General features: G+C 33.7%; 1 protein-coding gene across 1 annotated transcript; it reads left to right on the forward strand.

Moving 5' to 3' along the window:
* Window positions 1-1,222: 1,222 nt before the first annotated feature.
* On the forward strand, window positions 1,223-8,257 carry LOC110706239 (adenosine kinase 2-like). Its single transcript, XM_021884132.1, has 12 exons — window positions 1,223-1,444; window positions 1,787-1,840; window positions 2,147-2,193; window positions 2,302-2,333; window positions 2,423-2,524; window positions 2,650-2,717; window positions 6,892-6,968; window positions 7,069-7,166; window positions 7,258-7,328; window positions 7,416-7,482; window positions 7,566-7,749; window positions 7,840-8,257. Exons 1-12 carry the CDS (start codon window positions 1,362-1,364, stop codon window positions 7,980-7,982), a joined length of 1,026 nt encoding a protein of 341 aa, XP_021739824.1. The 5' UTR covers window positions 1,223-1,361; the 3' UTR covers window positions 7,983-8,257.
* The last annotated feature ends 2,768 nt before the right edge of the window (window positions 8,258-11,025 follow it).

An 11,025-nucleotide genomic window follows, 5' to 3' on the forward strand; every position in this document is an offset into this window, starting at 1 on the left:
GACACGCCACGTGTCCACCCATGCCAAATGGGAAAACCGGCCATCAAGGCCCAATTCAGTCTAGAGGCCCGATCAGCCCTAGGTTTACCTTAAACCTAGAGAGTGGCACGCTTCTCAAGGCTATAAATACTCAATTAATCCTCATTAATTAAGCAGTGAAAAAGTAATCAAGCAGAGAAGAACAGAGTTATTACGGAACATCAACAACCGGCTAATCTCGCTAACGACGCAGATTACCAATACTAAGCACTCTCACCTAGAGAGATCTCATTACTTTAATTTCTGTATTGATTACTCCTTAGTCAGGTACTAACTTGACCGTTGGAAGCGGAGCTCCCAGGAGTCTCCGTTATTTTGCAGGTACAGGCGTCCGGTTCCAGTCTCGGAATTGTAACTCTCCCGCAGGACATCAGAAAACCCCGAAACAAATATGATTTTATCAATTGACAACTTGCAATCGTCATAATTAAGGTCTCATTCTTGACAAATTTGCAAATAATTTATCAATTTAAATTTGTGTTATTAATCTTCTAACTACCATACAGACAAAGCTAAATGATGATCGACCTTTCTTAAGCAAATCAATGTCGGCATTGAAACCCCTTTTCAAAAAAAATGTTTTTAAGTCAATTTATAGCATAATATATAATATTATTTGTTATTAAGTAGGATCCTACGATCCTACGATCCGATTCTATCAATTCGATCCAACCCCCTCATCGATCCAAGGTAGGATCCCGATTCTAACAACCTTGGTCTGATCTGATCTAATTTTGATTAGAATAAATAACAAGTACAAAGTATTTAAACAATTATGAAAATTACATATTCGAAAAGCACATGATGAGACAAAACTAACAAAATCCAATTTGACAACGTGTTTTCTTGTAGATTATCAGTGTTACAATGTAGTTAAAATTAATACATCAGATTAGATTAGAACATATCAAAAAAATTCAGATCAAACTAACCAAACGATCAAAACTTTATTAAAATCTGATTAGTCTACTTTAGTTCAAGTGAAGAGAACTATACTCCGCGTTCATAATCATCCAATTTATGGAGAAATAATAAAGTTGTGAGACAAACTATCAATCAATATCAAAAACAAAAATATATAAGAGAAGAAAAAAAAAAAGAAAAAAGAAAAAAAAAAAAAAGAAAAAGACGGTTGGTGAGACTAAGGGGTTCAAATAATTTGTGTTGTGCGCAGGCCCAAATGTCGAAAAGTAAAGTGGGGTTGGTGAGTGACTGATATTTTTGTGCGCCTATAAACCACCTCCTTCTCTTAGATCTGAATCTGAGCTTCACTTCATTTCCCCATTACACTCCTATTCTCTTCATTCATTCTTCCTCTAAAAATGGCGTCTGAAGGTGTTTTGTTGGGCATGGGAAATCCTCTTTTGGATATCTCTGCTGTTGTCGACGATGAATTCTTGCAGAAGTAAGTCCTCGTCTTTTTTATCTGATTTCTTTGGATTCATGTTATTGATTTTTTTTATCTATTAATTTGTTGTATTTGATGAAATAATTTTTAATAGACTGTGTTAATTAATGTAATTTCATCTTATGTTTTTGTTTTTAAGATATTTGGATGGAAATTGTTGAAATAATTCTACATCTGAATAGTGTAATTTCATGATTGGGTTTTTATTTTTTTATTTTTATTTTTATTTTGATGATTTATGAAACGATCTATGAATATCGAATTTAATTATTTTTAAATGTTTTGTCGGTAGTTTTGTGAAATGGAGTATATTTATTGATTTGGTTGATTTTGATGCAGATATGACATCAAATTGAACAATGCCATTCTTGCTGAAGATAAACATGTGCCTATGTAAGTGAGCTACCTCTTATATAAGATGATTATAGATTGGAATTTCATTAAGCTACAATCTGTTGATATTTAAAAAGGTTGTATTTGATTTTATATTTAAGCATATAACATTGGAACTATTTCACTACTCGATGATCGTCGAGTAAATTCTATGTGTTTCGTCATAATGGTGGTTTCACTAGTGTATTTATCTTATTTAAGCAATCGGGTTTTCTCTTACTCGTTCGGGTTGGCTTTAAGCCCTTTTTAGGGATATATACATGAGTTTGATGATTATTTGTACTAAAAGTTGAAGCCCATTTCTAGGTATGGAGAGATGGATGAGAAATTCAAGGTGGAATTTATCGCTGGAGGTAATTTGCACTGTTATGCTAAATATGCCTTGTTTCAGAAAGGGTTGAGAAATATATTTGGAGCTAATGATGTTTGTGTTAATGGGTTATTGTTTGTTTTTGTGACAGGTGCTACCCAAAATTCGATCAGGGTTTGCCAGGTATAGCTCGGAATAAGTTTCATGATTGAAGTGGAGTATAGGTTTAATCTTTGTGTTATTAATGTACATCTGTTTCTTTCCTTTTTCAGTGGATGCTCCAAAAACCCGGTGCTACTAGCTACATTGGTTGCATTGGCAAAGACAAGTTTGGAGAAGTGATGAAGCGTGATGCGACAAGTGCTGGTGTTAATGTAATGTTTATATGTGCGCTGTTTTTTTTTTTTTTTTTTTTTTTTTTTTTTTTTTTTATTTTTATCTGTAAATTTAAATACATTGTATTGCCTTTCGTTGACGTGTATGCATTTTATTTAATCAGGTTCATTATTATGAGCATGAGTCTGTGCCTACTGGTACTTGTGCTGTTTGTATTGTTGGTGGTGAAAGGTAAGTCTTAATCTCTGGTTATCCACTTATCCTTTGTGACTTTTTTGTGATCCTAATTGCTGAAGTGCTTATTTTCTTATGATTGCCTATAATGGGTTGCTTAGGTGCTCTTTTGCATTCTCCATTTATTATTGAAATTTTGAATGCATCTCTTCCGTGCTTGCTCTAATCAAACCATTTTATTTTTTCTTTTAACTTAGTGGAATTTAATATCCCTCTCCATTCTTCATGCTTTCCTATATTCCGTATATATGTCCCTCTGGACTATATAACATGTCCCTTCACCATCAATCATTGCTTGTTTATAGGTAACATGTCCTTTACCAACAATTAATGCTTGTTTTTGGGTACCTTAATTAAAGTTCAATGACAAAAAAGACATGAAGTAGCTCTAGTGCGCATGTAACTACCCATATTAGTCCTTGGAAGTTTGGAAAGATCTAACAAGGGGGAGACATCACATTTCCTCTTTATACCTAAACAAACCTTGGGTAGCCTTGGAGGATTTTCGTTTTTGTTGTAAAGGTACAGACCTTCAAAGAATTCATCGAATGGGGGTGAAAATATTGTAAACCACTTTCGTTGTTTAAGATTTTTAATACCTACCCTAGAGATAACCATACGCTTAGCATGATTTCTTTTGTTCACAAAGATTGCTTTAGTTGTTGGAGATAAGCTAACTTTGGGGACATTGGGTTGGATATTTCCAAATGAACAAGCACATTTTTTTTTTTCAATTACAAGACCCATAACCTTACACCTTTCCAAGTTTGCTCTCTTTGCTAAAGGATCAAATGCAAGCCCAACTTGCTCTAGCTTTAGTCCTAGGACTTTCTATTTGAATGTCCAAGCTCCCTTGATTCTTATTTCCTAAAAAACCTTAGTTCCTAGCCCCACTCAGCTTTCTCTTTCTTCATTGATGTGTCTTCTTGTAGTGTTATCTCCACATTTGATGGCTCCCTAACTATCTCTTTGTTATTAGGGTCTAGTTCCCTTGCTTTCATGAAATCTCAATAATCTTCTTTCAAATCCCCCAATTAAGTTAAAGTGATCCCTCTTCTAAAATGAGCCTTCACAGTTCTACCACTAACCTCAAAATCAAACAAAGAATCAATGACCTGTTTGAAGTTGTGTAATTTTATGTGTGTAATTTTAATGCACAAGCAGCCAAATTCAATTGAAGGTAAATAGTTAGCTCCTTTAAAGTAGGATTATAAACCCAATCCTAAATTGAATCACATACTATTACAGCTATGGCAATGCAGATACACTTCATTGCTCTATTGTACTTAGAATAAGCTAGTGCTTGAAAAAGCGCGCCTCGGCACAAGGCGATCAGGGGTGATCGCTTAATTTGGTCTGGGTAAAGCATTTTGGGTTAGGCGCACTAAAAGCGCCCGAGGCGCACGTGAGGCGCACTTGAAGCAAACTTCAGCCAAAAAAATTTAACTGCCCATATACTGCGCCACACTTAGGCGCGCCTTAGGCGCACTTAGGCGCAGCAGAACCGTCTCGCTTCAGTCCGCCTTGAGCTTTTTTTATATATTGGCATAAGCATTGGTAAATCTTTCAATTTGAAAGAATGTCTTTATATAAGAATTAACTTTATCAAGTCCATCATTTTCATACAACTCTTCTCAAGTCCTCTGCCATTTTCTTATAACAAGGCTAGAAGACACTAAGGGGCCATTTGGTTGGGGGTAATAATCAAAGGGAAAGGGAATGGACAGGCCCAATTCCCTTTATTGATGTTTGTTTGTCACTTTCTATCATTCCCTTTACCCATTTTTATTTTGAGTTTACCCAAATATGTTCCACACTGATTCCCCACCCCCTCCCCCCCCTCCACCAGACTTTTCCATTCCCATTCCCCGCTTCATTACCCATCACTCTCTCTCTCCTCTCAAACCCTAAAAAAACCCAGTAGCCGCCACCTCTTACTAAAGCTCCGGCCACCATGGCAGCCACCGGAGTTTGTGCACTGGCGACGGTATTCGACCGCTTTTGACAAGGTACGTCCACCGGCAACGATCTCCGACAATCTTTCATCATGTGCTTGTTCTTGTTTTTCACGTTTTTCTACCTTAATCAACCTTTTTTTTTTTTGTTTTGTTCATTAATTGTTGGGGAAATTATACTTTATTCCTAATTTTTGTTAAATTGTGGTGAAAAATTGATACTCACTGTTCGTTTTCATGGGTTTTGTGGGGTTATTTTTTTTTTTTTTTTTTTTGGAATGACGTTGTTTATATATACTAATGTTCATGTATATATAAACCAATGTTCGTGTATATATTGGTTTCTTGAATGTACGAACAATAGGTACTAACAACAATTTTGTGTAAATTTTTTTACTTGATTTATGATTTTATATGTATATATTGGTTTAACTTGAGACTTTTATATATTTTGAGTATAAATAATATGTAAAATCATAATTTGATTCCCTGAACGAAACAGTCACAAAGGGAATCAATGAGCATTTAGTTCATTCCGTTTCCTGGACACAGCCAAACAACTAGACTAAATCAGGGGAATCCATTCCTTTCTCCTTCATTCCATTCCGATTCCCCTGTGTGAACCAAACGACCCCTAAATAACCTCAATCAATGCAAAACAATGAAAGACACAAGCTTAATTAGAAAAACAATGACAATGGCTGAAATAAAAGTAAGGAAAGAAGCTTAAACCACTTTAAACTTAATGATTGATTGGAAATTAGGGCTGAATATCTGTTGACAACCACCAATGAGCTTCCGAGTGTTCCTAATAGCAAATGTGTTTCTTTTTAAATCTTCTCACTTGTCATTTTTGTCCAATCTTATATCTTCTACCCAGTTAGCTTTTTACAATTTTAGGGTTACCCCTTTACCATTTACGTATATTATCCTCAAAATAATTACACTTCCACACTTTCTTACTTATATTCATCTTTGTCTTACGCTCACCCCACCTTTTCACACTTTCTTTCTTAATTTATCCTACTTTATCTTATGCCCACTAACATTTACAAAATTTTCTTAAGTTACATATTTATACTAACCGAGTAGGATATAAATGTTTGGAGGTAGTTCAAAGTTGTTGCTTAGAAATTCTTTTATTTGAAAAACTCAGTTTAGATAGTTTACATTTGGACCATCTTAGGGTGAGGTTTAATTAAACCGCAATGGCTCTTATGGTATGCACTTGTAGATTGAGGAAATAGTTGTGGTTTCTTGTTTAAATGTGCATGGGATTCCTCATGAGGATGTCCATAATGCATACAAACAATAGTATGTCCTTCCCTAAATTTAACACTTATCCAATTAGCCCTTCAGAGTTCCTAGAGTTGAACTTTTTATTCTTGAGTAAATGGAGAAAATTGTAGCATCACACGGCAAACTTTGGCTCTTCTAGGGTTTTTTAATTTTTTTTTTGCTTGCTAAGAAACGAGTCACTTATCTCGGCCAATGTGGTTTATTTGGTGCATCTAATTCAAAACATGTTTTTGAACCATCTATGTCATCTCCTTGATTGGATGATCTAGCTTTGGAAGTTGCAGTCAACCATCTTGAAGATTACTGGAATTCATGGTTATTGTACGTCTTTCAATTCATTGCATGTTCTAGTAATACAGTTCACTTGCTAATTCTAGACTGGAGTTGTATAGTTGTAGGACATTGATGGGGCTAGAATACTGTAGTGTGCAGTACATGTACATAAAAATTACTTGCTATGTTTCTATTTTTTATGATCAGTTGAAGGTGTGATAAAGGATATCTTTATCTAATTTAGTGCACTTAGCAATTGTTCCATTTGCTCCATTTCCAGAAATAGGTAAACACAAATTAAAATATGGTTACGATATCATGTCGTACCCATAAGTGACTTGGAGCGTTGGCCGTGTATCTTTATTAATGGATTTTAAATACATCATGTTAAAAGTTGGCTTCTTAAACCAGAATGCAATGCTAAAATTAATCTACGCAAAGGAGCATAAGCTATTAAGCTGATATAGATTGGTGTGTAACATAAAGACCTTTGAAGCTGATTATGAGATTTTTGTCAATGAGTTAGGCTCCATGCTGTAGAACTACATTAATTCTTGCTTTGATGTGCTTCGAATCTGTTTTATCAAGTTATGCCGACCTGGTGCTTGATTGTAAGGGCTGATGATCCATGGTTTTATGTTCAGGTCATTAGTTGCTAATTTATCTGCTGCCAACTGCTACAAGGTTGACCATTTGAAGAAACCTGAAAACTGGGCATTGGGTATATAAGCTTTCTACTTTTCCTGAAATATCAAAGTCCCTCTTCAATTTTCGATGATTTGAAAGTTGAACTAACTTGCATGTATGATTAAATTTGATAGTTGAGAAAGCCAAGTTCTACTACATTGCTGGGTTTTTTCTAACTGTATCTCCGGAATCCATTCAACTTGTGGCTGAACATGCTGCTGCAAATGACAAGGTAATTTTGGCTTCACATTTATTTTTCTGCTTGTTTTGAATGGCTTTTGAGTCTGACAGGTTACTGTTATACACTTGTGCTTTATGTGCAGATTTTCATGATGAACCTCTCTGCTCCATTTATCTGTGAATTCTTCAAGGATCCTCAGGAGAAGGCTTTGCCGTAAGTTTTAATCTTCCTGTTTGATTGTAGAATTTACCTCAGAAAGTATAAGCAGAGTATTGATAGAATTTGTTTCATGTGCTTCAGATACATGGATTATGTTTTCGGCAATGAAACAGAAGCAAGAGCCTTCTCAAAAGCTCACGGTTGGGAGGTAAGTGTGCTGTTTTTTTTTTGTTAAATAATATATTAGGCTTCAGTTGAAATTCATATATCTGATTAGTGCTCTTATTACAGACTGATAATGTGGAAGAGATTGCCATTAAGATCTCCCGGTGGCCCAAGGCATCAGGAACACACAAGAGAATCACTGTGATTACTCAGGGTGCTGATCCTGTTGTTATTGCCGAGGATGGCATAGTGAAGACATTCCCTGTACCAGTGTTGCCTAAAGAAAAATTGGTTGATACTAACGGAGCAGGTATGCTCTTGTATGCTGGATAGAATCGGCTTATTGTTACCTCTGCTTATTCATCATCATAGAATTTCACTCACTCACTTTCTCGTACAGGTGATGCTTTTGTTGGAGGATTTTTGTCTCAGTTGCTTCAGGGGAAACCTATTGAGGACTGTGTTAGGGCTGGTAATTATGCTGCAACTGTTATCATCCAAAGGTCAGGCTGCACATACCCAGAGAAGCCCGAGTTTAAGTGAAGGTTTTTAGTTCATGCCTACTCGCGTTAGAGTAGTTGTGATGAGTCATTTTATGCAAGTTTCTCATTTTTGAACCTTGGTCCTCCAAGTGTTATTGTTGCTCGGAGATCTAATTATTCAGTTTGTTTCCCCAGAAGCATTTGATTTTATAGATCAGTGTGATGCGGAATTATAATATGCTTGTGAGTGTATTAAGAATACTATTGGAAATGGATAATCAGCCAAAAATCTAGCAATCTTCCTGCATTATTAATCACAAAATTAGTATATTGTTACCTCTTGTTCCCAAAATTTGTCAATAATTTCAAGGAAAACACTCTCTTCAACAACAAAATCCCATTGATCAACCCACTTCATAGTGGGGGAATAAGTTAGATTAAATTCTATCATCTAATATAACTAAGATTAAAACAATCAATTTCATGGACTACAATTAATCTGATGACCAAACCAAAGTAAATTAAACACTCTAAAGTTTAACACCTTCTCTAATAAGTTCTTTGTAGACGACCATGGTAAAGTACATTTTCTCCATTGAATTGCTATGTGAGGTTCTTTGAGCTAAGAACACTGATGAGGAAATGTACTATCGTTGCTAAATTTCTACCAGAAAATCCTACCTTATCTCCTATAGTGAGTACGGTGATAAGGTGGGCCGAATTCCAAAAGGATGACGTCTACCAGAAAATCCTACCTTATCTCCTATAGTGAGTACGGTGATAAGTTGGGCCGAATTCCAAAAGGATGACGAGTAATGACACTACTCCATTCTTTGCTATCATAAAATCAAGTTTTTTAAAGAGAAAAAGGGATAAAAGTAAATTAAAGCCAATTACTCCGTATAAACTAAGATCATGTCTTCTTTAGTCTTTACCTAGTTTTTACTTAATTGAACTTTGTTTTGTTGAATTTGAAATATTTTTTATGATAAATTTCTACAAATTATTTATTATATATTTTTTTCTTTAAAGTTGCTGATTTTACTGACTTATGTTCATAGAACTAAACTTATTTTGCTTAACATTTTTTTGTTTTTTGGAAACCAGCATGGAACTTTATTATATTGAGAACCTATTGCGTGCGAACGTTCGCACGAATTAATTCGTGCGGACAGGCTTCTAAACAGAAGCCCAAAATGAGTGTGGGTTAAAGGTCCAATATTAACGGGCTTCGCGGGCCCGGTATAAATTATTAGGTTTTCACGCAAAATCGAAAACTAAGAAAAATATCGCGCAATTTCGAAATTTTGTAACGCAAAATCGAAAGAGAAGAAGAACAAGATCGCGTGATTTCAAAATTTACAATGGAAGAAGAAAATCGAACAGGTAAATCAATAAATTATCAAAATGAAGAACTTGATCAACAAAACGAATCAAATTATCAACATTTTGATTCAAATCACGAAAAAGAGAATTCAAATTCACCTAATTCATCTACAATCACCTTAGAAAATCCTGGTAATTCTATTTTTATTACTTTATAACTTTTTCGTCGATTTTTAAACAGTTAAAAATGATCTGAATATTTATGTGATATGTAATTTCTATTTTGTAATGCAGAAGAAAAAAAATCAAAATTAACACAAAAAATTATGATAAAGAAGCTGATATTGGTGAGTAAATTTATGCTTGATAATTGTAATTTAAGTTATTGAAAATGTATGCGAAATTTTTTATTATATCAGTATTTTGTTAGTTTATAATAATAGCTTATATAATCGTATTGACGGTAGATATTGAACAGTTGGCATATATAACATAACATTTGACTTTTTTAATCTGATTTGTTTTTGTTGTTGGCTTATATATATCTTTTATTATCTGATATGTTTTTGTTGTTGGCTTATATATTTTTGATACGATCTGTATTGATTTATATCTTTTAACTTATACTAATAAGTTGTTGGCTTATAAGTATTTTTTGTTGGATTATATTGTTGGCAGGTATTGAAAAAATATAATCTATTACATAATATAATTACAGTATACCTATCATCTATGTTGTTGGCTGATATACAAACTTATTTTATTGTTGGCTGATATAACTTAACATTTGGCTTATGTATCTCCTTTATTATCTAATATGTTTTTCTTGTTTGGCTTATATATTTCTCATATGATCTGTATTGCCTTAACTTATATCAATAATTTTTTGGCTTATAAGTATTTTTTGTTGCCTTATATGAGCATATTGATGGCTTATAAGTATGGGAGGACACTTCAAGCTGATGGATACAAACTTATTTGATTGTTGGCTGATATAACTTAACATTTGGCTTATGTATTTCCTTTATTATCTGATATGTTTTTCTTGTTTAGCTTATATATTTCTCATTAACTTATATTAATAATTTTTTGGCTTATATGTATTTTTTGTTGGCTTATATGAGCATATTGATGGCTGATATTACATAGAATAATTATAGTATACATATCAACTAATACATGTATTATATTCTTTATACAATACATATTATGCATTACAGATTACATATACTGTATTGCAAATTTGGGTTATTTCAAGTATGATGGTGATAAAGATATAAATTTATCTTTGGTAAAATGAATTGTTGAAGATCATCAAGATGCATTTCGTTTATACAAAGCTCATTCTAGAGTAGTTGGATTTAGTGTAAGAAAAAAGTACACTAAAAAGAAATAATGGTATATCATATGATTTTTACTTTTGCTACTCAAAGGAGGGATTTATAGATAAAAAAATACAGAAAAAGGACAAAGAAATTACATTTATTGGTGAAATGCCTTCAGAATAGGAGGACAATAAAAAATAAAAAAAGAGGAAAAAGAGATGTGTCAATGAGACTAGAACTGGCCTAGTTGTAAAGCTAATATCAAATTCAAGCAAAAAGAAAATGGAGTGCATTGTGTTATTCAACATAACACAGAACACAATCATGAGTTTGTTGGTGCAATCGAAAGGCATCATATGAAATCTGAAAGAAATATAAAGGAAGAAATAGGAAAGGTGATTGAAAAAATGATTGAAAGTGGTATAAAGCCAATGGATATCTATCAATTTTATC

The sequence above is a fragment of the Chenopodium quinoa genome, unplaced genomic scaffold (genome assembly GCF_001683475.1).
Source record: "Chenopodium quinoa cultivar QQ74 unplaced genomic scaffold, ASM168347v1, whole genome shotgun sequence".
NCBI lineage: Eukaryota > Viridiplantae > Streptophyta > Magnoliopsida > Caryophyllales > Amaranthaceae > Chenopodium > Chenopodium quinoa.

Bases quoted from the DNA above. Each gene is read 5' to 3' on its own strand.
- LOC110706239 (XM_021884132.1), top strand. From the start codon at position 1,362: ATGGCGTCTGAAGGTGTTTTGTTGGGCATGGGAAATCCTCTTTTGGAT. The intron at 6,969-7,068 runs GTATATAAGCTT...TAAATTTGATAG, and splicing joins ACCTGAAAACTGGGCATTGG to TTGAGAAAGCCAAGTTCTAC. The intron at 7,483-7,565 runs GTAAGTGTGCTG...CTCTTATTACAG, and splicing joins CAAAAGCTCACGGTTGGGAG to ACTGATAATGTGGAAGAGAT.